A 16,428-nucleotide genomic window follows, 5' to 3' on the forward strand; every position below is an offset into this window, starting at 1 on the left:
AAGAACCTGTCGAGAGAGCTTACTTTTTTTCTGCTTTAACACATGTTCAGCCATTTTTCTTTCAAATTCTCTATGAAAATCCAAAGTTACTGTTACTTACGATTTTTTTTTTCTTTTCTTTTTGGCAGGGAGAGAGACAGGTTGAGCATCTCATCCATTTCACCAACCCACTGACCCATTCTGTTTCTTCACCAAATCCTGCAGGAACCTCCATTTCAGCTGGTCTGTTCTTCCTTTCTTATCCCATTTCCACTCCCTGCTCCCCAAATACCCTTCCAACTCTCGACATTCTGTCAACCCCTCCCCAAGCTCACCAGTTCCATCTCCAGTTCTGAATCACCATTATTCTATTTCTCCCACTTCTGCTCCCAGACAGTAACCTAACACTAAAAAATCATGAAATCCTACCATCTTGGCCCACTACAAATTATTAGCACTGACTCAATATACTCACTGGTGCTTGGCAAACTTCCTAACTCTTCTTGATTCTCTGGCACCAAACCTCCTGAGAAAATGAACCCCATCCAATGTGAGCACAATTTCCCCTTCTCTTCACCTGAAAAGAGCAGAGTCTACATTATCTCTCCCTTTCTTAGAGGCAGGAGGGTATCTCTTCTTTCCCGAGGGAGTATCTAACTCCTCTCCTGCCATCCCCTCTGTCTCCCCATACCCACCATTCTTTGTGCAGCAGCCAAAGCAATTTTGCCAAAATGAAAACCAGGTCAGGGGAGAGGGGTGGGAGGGATAGACTGGGAGTTCAAAATTTGTAGATACTGATAGGCATATGTAGAATAGATAAACAAGATTATACTGTATAGCACAGGGAAATATATACAAGATCTTGTGGTAGCTCAGTGAAAAAAAATGTGACAATGAATATATGTATGTTCCTGTATAACTGAGAAACTGCTCTACGCTGGAGTTTGACACAACATTGTAAAATGACTATAACTCATTAAAAAAAAGTTAAAAAAAAAAAAGAAAACCAGGTCAATTCACACTCCTGGGTAAACACCGATGGCCTCCTATTGCTCCTAGAACAACATCCCAAGTCCCTACCAAGGTTTATAAGGCCATGTGTCCCAGCCCCTGCTTAAGCTCTAAGCTCAGGCCATGTTCCTTGTCCTAGTCAAGCTCCTTCCAGCTTCTGAGCCTTTGCACATCTGGTCCCTTCCACCAAGGCTCTTCTTTCCCGCTCATCTAGTTGGTTCCTTCTTCACCTCCGCGCCTCGGCTTTCACTGTTACTTCCTTTGAGGAGCCATCCCTCCACCGTTTCTCTCCGAGGACCCCGTTCCCTTTGGTGTGCTCCAGAGGCACCCCTCAGTTCCTGTCTTTGCTCTTGTAACAAACTCCAGGCGATGCTGCTGCTGCTGCAGGTCCAGCACTTTGGGAACCACTGCCCTCAAACATCCTTCTTGCCCACTTTCTACAGAGGAGGGAGAATGCCCAGGGCTCTAGAGTCAGAAAACAAGGGCCACCGCCCCGGGAACACCCCCTCAGGCAGGGAGACCACGACCAGGTTAGCGTCTCTGAGACTGTTTCCTCATTAGGAAGGTGTGAACAAGACTCACTCACTTCTAAAAACATTTCTATGCTGCTCATTATGTATGACATTACTGCATGATTCATGGATGATAAAGGTTGTTCATGAATAAAAATATTTGTTAGTGAAACCCCATTTTTCAATAACCATGTAAATGTGTTGTTTTTTTCCTTTTGCATCCCATTTCCATGCTGCTCTTTTTGGAGAAGCGGCATCCTTTTGCCCCTATCTCGGTCTATAACTATACACAGTGAGAGAAGAAATAAAATTTGTGTACATGGAGAGAAGTTATTTTGGAGCACCTGAAGTATCTAGTGAAGCTAGCGATCAAAAACTTGAAATGTGAAATTCTGGTATTCATTTTATAACATTCCTATATATTTTATATATCATCTCATCTAGACTAGTGAACTGAGAATTTTCAGTGCCAAGTGTAAAGTGTAACATGAAATACATGGCAACAAAAGTTTAAAAAAAAAAGAAGCACTTCACAAATAATTACATGTCTAATCCCTTAATAACCTCATGAGGTAGGTACTTTTTATCACCTTCCTGTTACAGATGAGGAAACAGGTACCAAGAGGCTGAGTCCGAGGCCACACCATTAACAGTGGGCTTCAAGCCCGCTCCCACTACTCAATGACAGACCTATTTCATGGAATGGAGGAGATTAATTCTTACTTGGCACAAGACCCTGATTTTTTTCCCTCAAATTCTGTAAGAGGGGCATCCCTTTATTTCTAATATACCCAACAGTGCCTCTACAACTATCTCCACATCAAACCTTCACTTTCGATATAAACCTCGTACTCGACATCTGGTGTTATCTGGCCAGAAAATAATTTCTCCAAATTTGATGTCCCAACTCAGTAAGTCTTGAATGGTTCCTGATAGTCTCCCTAGAATTGGAAGCATCTGATTATTCTCTCTCCAGCTCCCACACCTGGCCCTTCCCACTTGTCCTCTCCTTTCCATCCCTCTCCCTTGTCCTAATTCAGGATTTACTACCTCATCAGCACAAATTAGGGTGCCCATCCTACAAGTTTTTCTGGTCCACCTCACCCATCACTACCCAAATATCACCACCAACCACTTGCCACTGGGGTGTGACTTCCCAACCCCTGCCCTCCGACCCTGCTCTAATAAGCAGCCACACCAGCCATGCTCTCTCAACTCCCAGTCTTCTCTTCCTTCCAAGGCTTAGATCTGTTCTCTCCCTAGGTTCCAAAAATGGCTCCCTCTTCCTCATTATTCAAATCCTCATTATTTTTCAGGGTCCACCCTCAAGCGATCCCACCAAATAACCAAGTTCTGGATCATCTTTCCTTCTGTGAATGCGTGGCCACTTAACACCGAGAGCACCACACATTCGGCCCTTAGTCACATCACATTATACACTCATCTCATCTTCCAAGTCTTCTCTAGCTAGACTACTCATGAAGGCAGACCTTGTCTTTTCCCTTCTTCACACCCCACGGGGCTGTACATGTTGGCTGATATAGTAACTTCTAGGGGGATCAGCACTCTGCTCCCTGACCACAGGGCAGAATTCGGACAGTGAGAAACCCAAGTGTCCAAGGCGGGAGACTGCGGGTCACAGCCTCCCGTCCTGGTGGGGAGAGGGGGTACTAAATGCTGCCAGAAAACTGAATAAAGCAAATCCAGACTAAGAACAGTGTCAGGTCCCATGAATCTCCAAACAGTGACAGGGTGGCGGCAACTCCTTTCCTTTATTTCTCCCTCTTGTAAAGGGAGATTTGAGTTCAGCAGCATTCCTTTCCTGCCCCCAAGTCCCCAGCCAGACTAGAGGCTGCAGGCACCAAATCCTGGGTCACAGCACAGGCCTCAGAACTTCCCTCTGGCTCTGAGCGGCAACAGCAGTTTATCAGTTAAGTCAGCATTGAATCCACCAGAAAAGAGCAGCACCACTCACAGACCGGGGTGGCAGTGGGGCCTGAAGCTTTGAGGTGGACCAGAGACAGGCTTCTGAGTGAGGACAGAGTCTTAGACAACTGGCCACGTAAGCCTGGCTGGATGGAACCCCATGGTAACGAAGGTCACCTCTGTCTGTACAGAAGGAGTTCAAGGCCAAGGCCAGCTCAGTTATCTGAAGAGAAGAACAGACAAGTCTTTCAGAGAAAAAGAAGCAGTCAAAGTGGTATCCTGGTCACATCAAGATCACGCTCCTTCTTCATGTGCCCGAGTGGCCGCTGGGTCAGAGGCAGGCTTCCGAGGAGAGCCAGGGAGGCGAGGGGACTTCCAAGACGGGGAGCTCACTCCCGGGGTCGGCTGACCATGACTTCACCCAGGGCCTCCAACACCTCCCGCTTGTAATCTTCGAAGTCACCGTCGATCTGGCTGACACTCTGCTCCTCCACCACCCACAGCTGGCAGTTGGTTTCGGTGATGAGTCGTGCATCATGGCTGACGACGATCACAGCTTTGAAGAACGAGGGTGAGGAAGGAGGGCAGGAAGAAAGGAGGAAGAGGGGAATGAGAAGCTGAGGCGAGGGAGTCCTGACCAAAGGACACCACAGCTGGTCCCCAAGGGGAGGAGGAGGAGGGCGCGCCCTGTGCTGACTTACCACCCTTGTACTCATTGATGGCCTCCCCCAGGGCGTCGATAGACTCGATGTCCAGGTTATTGGTGGGCTCGTCCTACGAGGAGGCGGCATCCCATGACTGAGCGTTCCGACTCCTCCCTCTCCTGTCTGACACCCTCACCCCGCCCCACAGTTCTGCTCACTCACCAAGATGAGGACATCGGGCTCCCGACAGGCCAGCTCCGCAAACACAACCCGGGCCTTCTGCCCGCCTGCAGCAAAGGAAAAGGAGACCCGTCGCCCCTTTTACCATTTGACACCTCTGCAGGTAAACCCCGAATGTGTGTCTGTGTGAGCGCTGAGGTCCCCCGAGTCCTGGCTCCTCTTCCCTCCTGCCTCTGAGTGCAGCCTACAGATATGAACATTAAGGAGGGACCCCTGGTACCAGAGAGTTTGCAGATCTGGATGGTGTGGGCGTGACTCTCAAGGCCAAAGCGGCCCAGGCACTTGCGGGCATCCTGGTAGGGCAGGTTGAAGCCCCGCTGCAGGTACTCCGTGGGCGTCTCCTCCATGCGCAGCTGCTCCGCATACTGCTGGTTGAAGAAGCCGATTTTCTGCCCGAGACAAGAAGGGGGTGGTCAGTCAAAGTCACACTTCCTCTGTCAGCCTCTGACTCCCTAATTCCCAAAGCCAACTCACCAGGCGGTGGTTCTTTCTCATTTCCCCACGAGTCTGCAAGGAAAAAGCAAGTGGGAAGATAAGGAGAAGGGAAGGGTGCTGCAGCTCTGGCCCCAGCTTTTCTGAACGGGAGACAAATCCCAGGATTGGGCTGGGAACAAGCCAGGTGAAAAAGGGGACATGGGTGTTCTTCCTAATGCGACAAAGACACGCCCAGGAAATCAGAAGCAAGAGAATAAAGAAGGGGAAACAAAAGGCAGAGATTGAGAACCAGGAGAGACTGACCACCACCAAAGAACCACCCCCTCCCACCCTTCCTGTGAGACTCAGGAACTGCACGTTTTCAGGGTTCCACCTCGGATGGGGAGGGAGGGACACTGTGTGTGAGGATGCAGGAACACCTTTCTGAGCAGCTGCTCTCTGCAGGCCCTCTCAACACTTTTCTGGAGGGTGTAGACAGCTACAACCTGCCTAAGCACCACATACACCACCAAAGTCCCCAAAGCAATTCTAAGGAATTTATTATAAGGAAAAACTAAGTTCATGAACAGATACAGTAAGACTATTTGCTGCACTATTGTCCTTTAGTGGAAAATCAGAAATACTCTAAATGACTGATATCAAAGAAATTATATAGATCCATAAAAAATGAATTCACCCACACAATTACCAATGTGGAAAAATGATGTGTATCATCTGGAAAAAGCTGGCTAAAAAACAATTCACATAGTAGCCACTTTTGTTTAAAATAAATATATAAACTTGTAAAGGAAAAAGGAGAAAGCAAGCCACCAAAGTTAACAGCGGTTACCTCCACATTTTTCCCTGGCTTACGTAACTTCTAACACTTCTGGAATGGACATGCATTTCTTGTGTGACCAAAACACATGTGGTGGGGTGTAGGGAGCCCCTGCACTGGCCCCAACCGTCCTGGCTCTTCTCTGGCTGATCTGAACTGCTTGCCTCTGCCGCACCCCTTAAGGAAATGAACCACCCCTCACGTGGTGGAGGGGGCTCCCCGAGTCCAGCCTCCGGGGAGCGGCCACACTCCCGCCGCGGGACTCACGGGCATCAGCTTGCCGGTCAGCAGCAGCAGCAGGGTGCTCTTCCCCACGCCGTTAGGGCCCACGATGCAGACTGCCGGGCAGGTGGGGGAGACAGGCGGTCAGAGGGCTGAGGTCCCCGGGGCTCCCGCTCTGCGGCCTGAACCTCCCCCGCCAACTCACTCCTCGAGTCCATGTCGATGCCAAAATCCAGATTCTTAAAGAGCGGCTTCTGCCCCTCATAGCCGAACGTCACACCTGAGAAAGCAGGAGCAGCCTTTCACTTTCCCCTCAGAGCCCGCGAGGCCGGCGGGGGCGGGGGGCGGCGGCGGCGGCGGCGGCTCACCGTGCAGGCCCAGCACCGGCGGGCTGAGCGGCGGCGGGTCCGGGAAGGTGAAGCGCACGGTGTACTCCTTGGGGCGCTTCAGGAGCTCGGGGGCCTCCTGTGACTCCTCATCCTGGTTTTTCCGCCGACACTTCTGCTGCTTTCTCGTCAGCGCCTCCTTTGTTTGCTTTTCCTGGGGAGGAAGGGGAAGGGAGCGCCTCGAAAGGCAGGCCGGGCCCCAGAGGCCCGCTCCCTCGGCCTCCTCCTCAGGAGGGCCCCCGCCCGGAAGACCCAGGCGCTCACCGCCTGCTTGGTGGACTTGCCGCCCGCCTTCAGCTCCTTCAGCTTTTTCTCCTGCTTCTCATACTGCTTCAGCAGTTCCTTCTGCTTCTGCTGGTACATCTTCTTGAAGGTCACTGGGGCAACAGGGAGGACGGGCATCAATGGCTGTCCCTCTCCCCAGCAGAGGGAGAACTAGGACGAGGGACAAGGGGGGTGGGCGTCACTGTCTAGAATTCTGAAAGGTTCAGCTTATCACCGCGTCCCTATGGGCCCTCCCTCTCAGGCCTTTCTCAAGGCACCATCCCTTTCCTCCCACCAGGTCCGCACACAACCCCACTTACTGTAATTGCCCCTATAGTAATGGAGCCGCTGGGCATCGAGATGGATGATGTCGGTGCAGACATCATCCAAGAAGCCCTGGTCATGGGAGACGATGAGCAGCGTCTTCCGCCAGCCCTGGAGGTAGCTGGGATTTAGAGAAGAGTGTGGAAATGTTACAGTGGCTAAATTAGGATTAAGTTAGGGAAACGAGACAGACGACAGGGGCAAGAAAAGAAGGAAAGCTGGTATGAGAGCTGTCAAGGGCAGGATGGGAACCAAAGATGCAAAGACTGTAATCAAGGGCAACTCACTTGTTGAGCCAAATAACAGCATTGAGGTCCAGGTGGTTGGTGGGCTCGTCCAACATCAGCAGCGTGGGCTCCATGAACAGTGCCCTAGAGGGTGGGGCAGCAGACTGTGGGGTTAGGGGGAGGAAGGTCCTTGCTCAGAGTGCCCAGACAAGCCTCTGCTGAGTGGAGCCTGAGACCACGACCACTCCTTCCCAGCCTCTTAGAGCAGTTCCCCTTTGGGAGACAGTTGAGAATATACTCCCAGGTAGAGGGAAAATCCCTGAGTCTGACAACGTGGATGAGGAAGGTCCTTGCTCAGAGTGCCCAGACAAGCCTCTGCTGAGTGGAGCCTGAGACCACGACCACTCCTTCCCAGCCTCTTAGAGCAGTTCCCCTTTGGGAGACAGTTGAGAATATACTCCCAGGTAGAGGGAAAATCCCTGAGTCTGACAACGTGGATGATGAAGGAGAGAGAAGTTGGCCTTGAACCTCCTTACGGCCTTGGAAGAACAGAAAGGGAAGGACCCTGGTGGATGAAGGCTGGAAGGGAGGATGGTGAAGAGGGAAGCCCACCTGGCCAGGGAGACACGCATGCGCCAGCCCCCCGAGAACTTCTGTGTGGGCCGATTCTGCATTTCAGGGTCGAAGCCCAGACCAGCCAGGATCCGGCGGGCTTTGGCCTCTGCAGCAGCCGCCCCAGTAGCCCGCAACTCCTCATAGACCTGGGAGGAAGGGGAAGAGGACACATGTTTGGAAGTCCCGGGACCCCAGTCTCAGCCGTGTCCCCTGCGCCATCTCCTCTACCTTTTCCAGCCTCTCGGCAGCCATGTCATCACCCTGCTCCAGCTGTCCCTGAAGCCGCCGCTCCTCTTCCAGCAGCTTCAGCCGCTTGGTGTCAGCTCGAAGAACAGCCTGCACAGCTGGTGTCTCATCCGCTACCACCTCTGGGGGCCGGGGGAGGAGTCAGGGCATCTCGAGGGCCAAGGCTCCTATTCCCTCTTCCCTTCTGCTTTGCCTGGCCCTGCCTGGCTCTCCACTCTTGTCCTGAATAAAACCCGTTCCAGTCTCTCCTCTCTTCTCCCAACTTCTTTAGCACCTGTTTCCCAGTTCCCAGTCTCTCCGCGTAACCTTTCCAACTCCACAACCATGGTTTCTTCTAGCCTTGTTTGGCTCATTTACCCCAGCAGCCCCTTGTCAAGCCCCTGGGTTTCACCGCCTTCCCACCAGGGCTCACCCTGCTCGCACAGCAGCACATCGATGTTGGGAGGGATGCTCAGGGCTCGGTTGGCGATGTGCTTCAGGAGGGTGGTCTTGCCCTTGCTGGGGAATGACAGCTTTCAGGACCAGGCCACCAGAGACCCGAAGGAGGTCTACCTCTCCTTCCAGCCCTTCTCTTCACGTATCCCCTGCCCCACCTCTCCTCACCCATTGGGTCCCACCAGCCCGTAACGGCGGCCAGCGACAATGTACAGGTCAGCGTTGACGAATAGCTCCTTGCCATGGGCTGAGATGCTGAACTTCTCCAGCTGCAGTGGTCAGGGAAGGAAGGAGCACATGAGAACTCTCCCTTCCACACAGCAACTGCAGCTTTCTTCCTGCAGGGGAGCCTCCGACAAACCCTGACTGCCAGCATAATACCCCTCCTCTCACCACACCGGTCCCAAGCACTGCCTCTAGCAGGAGTCTCCAAACCCTAAGTCGGTCCAGCCTGCCCCACCCTATTTCCCTCCAAGGGAAGGGAACTATCTTCTCCCTCAAGCTGGCAGAACTTAAGGTATGGAAAACACTTCCAAGCTTTCTTCCCATACCCACTTCCTCGGCTGCCACAGCCACTCAGGCAAAGGGGAGAGAAGTGGCAGGTTCCTGGGCCAACTGGCAGGAGGGGCCCCCTCAGAACCTACCTTGATGTCAGATGCATTTTCTAACATAGCCTGGCGGGAGGATACCTCTGCTTGCGACACAGAGAAGTCATTTTCAGCAGCATTGGCTGCTTTTAATGAAGCCACCTGGCGCTCATACTCCATCTGAGAAGAAAGGGAAAAAATCACTTTTGAGGCCACTGTCTGCCAGTATCCCATCACCATGATACAGCCCTGTGTCATCAGACACCAAGCCAAGACTCACAGAACATAATCCTTTCCTTACTCCAACTGTTTTACTTGAAGGAGCACCCAAAGCTCTCTTCTTGTCCCCTAATTCACCCGTCCCTTACCTGAAGCATTACAATTTAAAAAAAAAAATCAAATTCTCCTACCTTTAATCACTAAGAACCCAAGGTCTCACCTGTTTCTTCAGCTTTTTCTTCTCTTTCTTGCTAAGGTGAGCGTAGGGATCATCAGCCTTGGACTCCCCTTCCTCCTCTTCTTCTCCTTCTTCCTCGGAGCCCTGTGAGAACCAGGGATAGTAAAACACAAGGGATCCCTTCCAGAACTCAGACTTCACATCATCTACCCCCAGTTCCACAGCCAGCTGTCTTTTTCCACCCAGAGTCCTGAAATATCTTGGCAGACCCACTCTCATCCTCATACCCACCCTGGTCTCCTTGCCACTCTTTATTCTCCATTTCTGCCCCCAGGAAACATACAAGACAGACGAGATCAGTGTGTATGTATGTGTGTGTGTATGACAGGTAACAACGTGAAATGGCCAATACAATGTAACTGAAGGGAGAATAACTGGAACAGGCTCTTTTTCCTCATGTATCAGATGAGTTTCTGTGGCCTAAATGGTAACCTCCAAAAAAAGACTTGGAAGCCCTAATATACATCCACTGAGAAATCCAGCAAAATCACAGAACTGGCAAGTGCTAGCAGTACAGGGGAGCTCAGAGATCACTAGTTCACACAGATGAGATAACTGAGACCCAAGGAGGTAGAAGGATGCACTCAAGGTCACACAGTCGGTGAGTGGCAGAGCCAGAACCCAGACTGTCTGAGGCAAAGGCCCAGGTCCTTTTCTTTCTGGATCAGGAGTTGCAAATTATGGCCCTTGAGCTAAGAATAGTTTTTACATTTTTGAAGGGTTTCTCCAAAAACGTAAAAGAAGAATATGCACCAGAGACGGTATGTAGCCTAAAAAGTCAAAAATATTTACTATGTGGCCATTTATAGAAATTTGCCAACCCCTGCTCTGGACAGTAGGTGCACCCCCAGATCCTGCCCCATCCCAAGGGCCACAGAGCCCGAGTCCCCCAGCCCACCTTCCCCTGACACCAAAATACACACTTGCTCTGCCTTCTTGGCCTTCTCCTTCTCTTGCCCGGGAGGCTCCTTTTCTTTTGTTATTTCCTCTTCATCCTCCTCCTCCTCATTGTCGAGAGCAGCAAATTTATTTCGAGGCTATTCGGGAAAATACAGCAGGTCTGATGAAATGCTCTGATTCCTAAGACCCAGACCCTCCTCCTGCCAGTACTCCCTTACCTTGGCCTTCCCCTTTGACTTCTCCTCCTTTCCCTTTCTGCTCTTGAGCCCTGGCTGTTGTTCCTGAGATACAGCCTGGGGAAGACACAGACACAAATTAATCTGCGAGCCTGTAGCTTAACAGGCATTTCTATGGAGTCTAGGAGTAGTAGTTAACGATACTGAGTCTGCCAGGGAGAAAATGAGACCCAGAGAAACGCTAGCCTCCAGCTGGAGACTAGATAGGGAACAGACGACTAGAGAGTATCAGCACAGCTTAGGGAACTGTGAGTTAGTCAAGTGAGCCACGTGAGCGGGCAGCCCTAACACTGGAGGTTTCCTGGAGAGGGTGAATCTCGAGAAGAGTTAATGGACATGGGCTTGGACAAGGCATTCTAGGGAAAAGGGAAGAGACACCATAAAGAACAAAGGCTTCAACACACAGTCAAACTGGATGCCAAGATGTGATCAGGCTGATCTGAAAGGTATATGAAGAGTCCTGTAACCCTGCTGAGGGGTCCAAGTGGAAGAGCAAAGACTTGAAGGCTTTTGTTTTAGATTCTGAGTTTGAAAGCACCACTGTAGATTTCTCAGTGATGAAAAGTATTTTAAAAAGCTGATTTTGACAGTATAAGCAAGGCAGACCTAGGAGAGCTAGTTTAAAAGCAGGAAAAGCAGGCAGGGAATGACCACACGGTGGCTAGAAGGTGCCACCTGGGGTGGGAGTGACCGGCAGAGCCACCGCTTTCACCTTATTGATCCGATTCTTCTCTGGCTTGGCCGGCTTAGGAGGATGTTTTTCTTCCTCCTCCTCTTCCTCACTCTGATCCTGAATCAGGGCTGCAAAAACATTACCACCCTGGAGAATGAAAGGGCCGGAGAAGTCAGCAGGATGGTCAAGGCTGCACGCCTGGAGTCTCTGTCTACCATACAGATAGATGGCTTACCTTGGTTTTCTTCCCTCCTCGGGGAACCGGGGCAGGTACTGAAACAACAAGGGAGAAGATGAGACAGGAAAGAGAATTACATCCAGCTCCTCTATCTAATCCAACTTCAAGAGCAAGGAATGAAGTCTGTGACCCTTCATGACTCAGGGATTCCAGTACCCATTTCCCTCAGGGCATTTACCCTCATCCTCCTCGTCACTGGCCGGCACTGAGAGCTTCTTAAGACGCTCCATGAGCTCCTTCTCTTCTCCATCGTCATCCACATCCTTCTTCCGCCGGCCTTTTCGGGTGTCTCGTTTCTTTTTTTGCTGCTGAACGCAAAACAGAATGAGAGAATGAAGGCCAGGCTGCTGCTGTATTTCTGCCCTGGAGAGAGTTCCCTATCAGCCCAGCCAACTGACGTGGGCTGCGGAGGGGTTGGGGACCTAAGATGCCCGGGTGGATTGGTAGGTCCGGACACTGGTACCTGCTGCTGCTGCTGCTGCTGCTGCTGCTGCTGCTCCTTCTCCTTGAGCACCTTCTCTTCTTCCCCAGCCTGTCTGTCTTCTACTGCCAGCTCTTCAAAGAACTACAAAGGGAGTTAAGATCTGGGTAAACACAGCTCAGAGACCAACCAAGCCCTTTGCTGCCTCACATGAGCCCAGGGACCTGCCACTCCAGACCCACCTTGCTTGCTCTGCTGACACGACCCCTTCCCCTCCCTCAGACCCCCACTGCCTTCATAGGGCCACCTTCTGCTCAGAAACACCCATAGTCACCTCTCACCCCTCATTGCCTTACCGTCTTTTTCGTCTTCTTGTCCTTCTTCCCTTTCTTCACCACTTTGTCTAGAAGGTTAAGCAGATGTTGTGAATGATGATCTGCAAATTCCAAAGCAGCCTGATCTCATCTAACAAGCTCTCAGTGGCCTCCACCCCATTTTACTGTTTTCCTAGCTCAACTATCACTCCCTAGACATTTGCACTGCCCCACAGGACAGACAATGGTGGCTTGGTCTAGGGTGGCAGTGGGAGGCAGAGAAGGAGAATCCAGAGAGTGACGGCAGAGGTGGGCAGTAAGAAGGGGTATTTAGAGACGACTCCTATGTTTTTAGCTGGCAGAATTAGCTGGGCTAGTGGTACCAGTTATTAACTCAGGATATACTGGAAGAGAAGGACCTCTCCCCACCCCTACCATCTATGGGGGAGAAAGGTAGAACAAAAATATTACGAATTCAGTCTGGGTGTGTCATTTTGGGGACCTGCAGACCATGGAAACAGAGCTTTCTGGTAAGTCGATAAATATCTGGGTCTGTGGCGCACTTGCTCTGCTCACACCTCAAGCACAAATCGCACTGTGTCACACTCAACTGGGTGTCTGTCTTCCATCCTAGAGAGGGACCATTTAGCTCATGTTCCCAGGGAGCAATGTGGGAAGTCGACAGAAGTTTACTGACTGAACAAATTTCAGCTTCTCCATTCTGTCCACCCCTGTTTCCCTGAAGAAGGGACCATATCTAACTCCCTCTCCCACACACATTTGACTGGGAGGCAGCCAGCAGCCTTGTGATTTCTCATCATGCCCAAGCCGATCCACTATCACATTCACCTCCCAAACCATCCCACCCATCCACTGCTATCCAATTCTATCCAAAAGCACTCCTGTGATCATTCCCCCCCTCAAAATCGCCAAAACAAAGGCCTTCTGCTATCTACCACATTAAGTATTCTCAGACCAGAATCCCATGTAGTCCACAGTAATCATTTATTCAGACACCGAGCATCTACAATGCCTAAAACTGGAGATAACAAATGAAAATCCCTATAATTCAGGGCCTCACAGACTAAAAGGGCCCATCTTATCTTTTCTGCTGTACCTCTGTTTCCTTACTCATACCTGTGTTCTGGACACTGGTCTTTCCCTGCTCCTTGGTTAACTCTCAGGTATGCTTACACCTGTCTTTGCTTAATCTGCATCCTCCATCCTGAACACATTTCAAAATCTGGTCCCTGTATTGGGTGACTAGCATGATGGAACTGAAAAGACGTGCAGCAGAAATAATGAAAGGCTTTATGCACTATTACAAGGAGCCTAAGTCTAAAACCATTAAGAGGGAGAATCCACTGTAGTACATAAAAAGGAATGACATGGTCAGCTCACCCTGACAACACTGAGAAGTGACTCAGACACTAATTTCTCTCCAAAGACTAAGGCAACCACACCACCTGACCAAAGGAAGAGAAGCCTGTGTACAGGTTCCAGTGTAAGAGAGGATTATCACCAAGGAACAGGAAAAGAGTAAGTGTGGCTAAAGTATCCTCCACTTCTCCTCCTCTAATGACTCCTCCTTTCAGTATATCACTTAAGCAGCTCCTAAGTTCAAAACCAAATAAAGCATTTTCCTCAACCTTACAATCTCCGCCCTGACACTTACGTACCTTCTCATCCTTTTAAGTCTCCTCTCCTGCTGTTACTTAACATCAGGGATCCTGCTGCTGCTGATCTGCCTCCAGTTTCGGAGAAGAGGCTGCTTGCCTTTCTCAGTCTTATCTCAGCCTCCTTTCTCACCTTTCTTCCATTAACTGTTGAGGTTCTTTGGGGTTCCCACCCTCTACCTCTTTTTGCTTCAATCCGCTTACACTTGCCCTGTATTCAGCACCTCAACTACACTCACCCGCGTCTTTACTTCTAGTCTAGAGCTCTCTCCACAAGCACCGAACTCTCCTTGCCATCTCCTCTTAGAAATTCCCCAGAAATCTCCAACTCAGCATTCAAAAGCTGATCTTATCTCTTCCCGCTCCCCGCTCTACAGCCTACTACTGCTTTCAACTAACAGCACTGAGTTGAGTGTCATCCTTAATTCCTCTCCCTTTATGTAGTTCTAGTCAATGCCACTTCCTTCATAACTCTGAGTCTTCACTGCCTTCGCTTACTCTCTTACCATTCTCACCTGGATCATTACCAGAGCCTCCTAAATGGTCTCCCTACCTAATCATTTCTTATACACTTCAATGGGTCCTCTTTCTTACCGTCTTTAGGATTAAGCTCCTTGGAATAGTGTATAAAGACTTTCATCATCTGTCTCCTGCACATCTTTCAAACACCATCACACCAGTCACAAAATACGGGGAACCAGCCAGGCTCAACTACATCTCCACTTCTGCACTAACTGCATCCTCTGCTTGCTTGGAATATTCTTCCCCTTGCTAACTCATACTGATCCTTCAAGAATGAACTCAGCTATCACAAATTCCTGGGAGGCTTGGATGACACCCCCACCCTATCCGAGCAGATGTTGCTCCTCTCTTCTCCAGTTCCTTGACATTCTCAAGCACATTCATTGCACTCGGTCAGCCTCCAATTAGTGCTCTGTCCCCTCCACTAGACCTGCCCTTTCTAGATAAGCAAGGCTTATCTTTCATCTCTAAGTTTCCAGTTCTTCTGCACAGTACCGGGTATACAGTGGGCATCCAATATATGTAAAATTAGTCACTGTATACCTGCTATGCTTATTTGTGTCCATTTTATCTCCCTCTTGAAGTACCTTCAAGTCTGGGAGGATGTCTTCATAGTTTTTCCTTCTCTTCCTAAAGCACCATAGATACACTGCACAGTCAAAAACAGGTGTTTACTGGGGTGGGGGTAGAGCCCTTCATAGTTTTTCCTTCTCTTCCTAAAGCACCATAGATACACTGCACAGTCAAAAACAGGTGTTTACTGGGGTGGGGGTAGAGCCCAGTGGTAGAGCGTGTGCTAAGCATGCGCGAGGTCCTAGGTTCAAACCACGGTACCTCCAAAAAAACAACTCCATTGCTCCCTATCTCTCCTTCCGTACCATATGCTCTTCCTAGACTCTTGCCCAGGCTCACTGAAGCTCGTGCGCGACACCCCGGCACCTTTCCTTTCGGCCGCACCTCAAAAGCACTCCGGCCAGGGAAAACTCGTCCCAGTCCTTGGCACGCATGCGCAGTAGCCCCCGCACGGCCGGGTCAGTCTCGCACCCCGTGACTCTCTCCTAAAACACGCGGACACTTCCATCTCTTCTTTTTCGTCTCTTCTTCCCTTCCTGCCTACCAGCCTCACCTGTCGGGGTCGTGCTCTCTCCGTCCCCGATCCACTCGGGCTCCGGCGGCTGTTGTTTGGGCGCCTTCGGCATCGCGGTGGCAGTTACTGCAACTCAAGCTGCGCCGGGTGCTATTTCCGCTTCCGGCAGCGTGGGGCCCGGAACCAGGCGGGCTCTAGACGCAGTTGACCCCGCCCCCAGGCGGTGCACGTGGGCGCCGCACCGTCATCTTGGGGGCGTGCCTGCTGCCAGTGGGGGCGTGGCCTTCAATGAAGGGGCGTGACCGGAGTCCGCCTAGTCCGGTCGCATCAGCAGAGTTTATGAGGATCTGAGAACTCCGCGATGCCGTGACTAAGTACTGAACGTAGTAATTTCCGACTAGTTCGAAAGGGTGAAGGCATCCTTTTTTTTTTTTCAAGCTGAACGCTACCTTCTGCCTGCCCCTTACGTCTGGTTAGCGACAGAAAGGCGGAGTCCACCAACTCAGGAAGAGGCCTTGTCGGTTTAGTGTTCAGATGTGTCACAAAACCCTGAGGTGTAGAGTTGAAAACGAGGAGGAACTCTAGCCCAACAGAAATCACGATGCGGTGGACCTTGGGTTCACTCCCCCCTTTTTTTGATAACAGCTATTCTGAAGTATAATTGAGATATGATAAACTGCACAAATAGGCAATAAACTTCCAAGTGTACACTTTGATAAGTTTTGACATGTATACAGCCATTAAATCACCAACACAATCAAGATTTGGGTTCACTTCTAACTCTACCACTGAATAGGTGTGTAAGCAAGGCGTTCCCGATAGCCTTGTTATCTGCCATTCTCTCCTTAAACTACTAGTCTATGCTTTTGTCCCTACCATTGCCTGAATCCACTCTTGCCAAGGTTAACAGTTCGGGGCCAGTTCTCTGTCCTTATCCTACTCACTCCCCAGCAGCATTTGACTGATGGTCACTCCCTCCCCTTTTTGCTTTCTTCAAGGGCACAGTTCTCTCCAGGTTTGCTTTCCATCTCATT

At 50.5% G+C, this 16,428-nt stretch overlaps 1 protein-coding gene across 3 annotated transcripts; it reads right to left on the bottom strand.

Moving 5' to 3' along the window:
• Positions 1-3,255: 3,255 nt before the first annotated feature.
• ABCF1 (ATP binding cassette subfamily F member 1) lies at positions 3,256-15,581 on the bottom strand. Of its 3 annotated transcripts, none has more exons than XM_072945431.1 (25): positions 15,434-15,581; positions 12,152-12,198; positions 11,838-11,939; positions 11,553-11,679; positions 11,372-11,409; positions 11,176-11,283; positions 10,446-10,520; positions 10,251-10,364; positions 9,310-9,411; positions 8,928-9,050; positions 8,452-8,552; positions 8,261-8,346; positions 7,831-7,970; positions 7,600-7,748; positions 7,048-7,131; positions 6,757-6,881; positions 6,437-6,549; positions 6,155-6,326; positions 5,992-6,066; positions 5,832-5,902; positions 4,787-4,819; positions 4,533-4,701; positions 4,295-4,359; positions 4,130-4,202; positions 3,256-3,984 (listed from the first exon to the last, which is right to left on the bottom strand). In XM_072945431.1, the coding sequence occupies exons 1-25, from the start codon at positions 15,504-15,506 to the stop codon at positions 3,818-3,820; spliced, it is 2,532 nt and encodes an 843-aa protein (XP_072801532.1). In that variant the 5' UTR covers positions 15,507-15,581; the 3' UTR covers positions 3,256-3,817. The 3 variants fall into 3 exon arrangements, with proteins under 3 accessions (XP_072801532.1, XP_072801530.1, XP_072801529.1); XM_072945429.1 differs by having other exon boundaries at positions 11,553-11,682; XM_072945428.1 differs by having other exon boundaries at positions 11,553-11,685.
• Positions 15,582-16,428: the final 847 nt, after the last annotated feature.

Source organism: Vicugna pacos, chromosome 20 (assembly GCF_048564905.1).
Source record: "Vicugna pacos chromosome 20, VicPac4, whole genome shotgun sequence".
Lineage (NCBI taxonomy): Eukaryota > Metazoa > Chordata > Mammalia > Artiodactyla > Camelidae > Vicugna > Vicugna pacos.

Coding starts and splice junctions, on each gene's coding strand:
- ABCF1 (XM_072945428.1), bottom strand. CDS start 15,506: ATGCCGAAGGCGCCCAAACAACAGCCGCCGGAGCCCGAGTGGATCGGG. Junction 4,820..5,831: donor TGACCGGCAAGCTGATGCCC/GTGAGTCCCGCG, acceptor TTTTCCTTGCAG/ACTCGTGGGGAAATGAGAAA. Junction 3,985..4,129: donor CATCAATGAGTACAAGGGTG/GTAAGTCAGCAC, acceptor CGTTCTTCAAAG/CTGTGATCGTCGTCAGCCAT.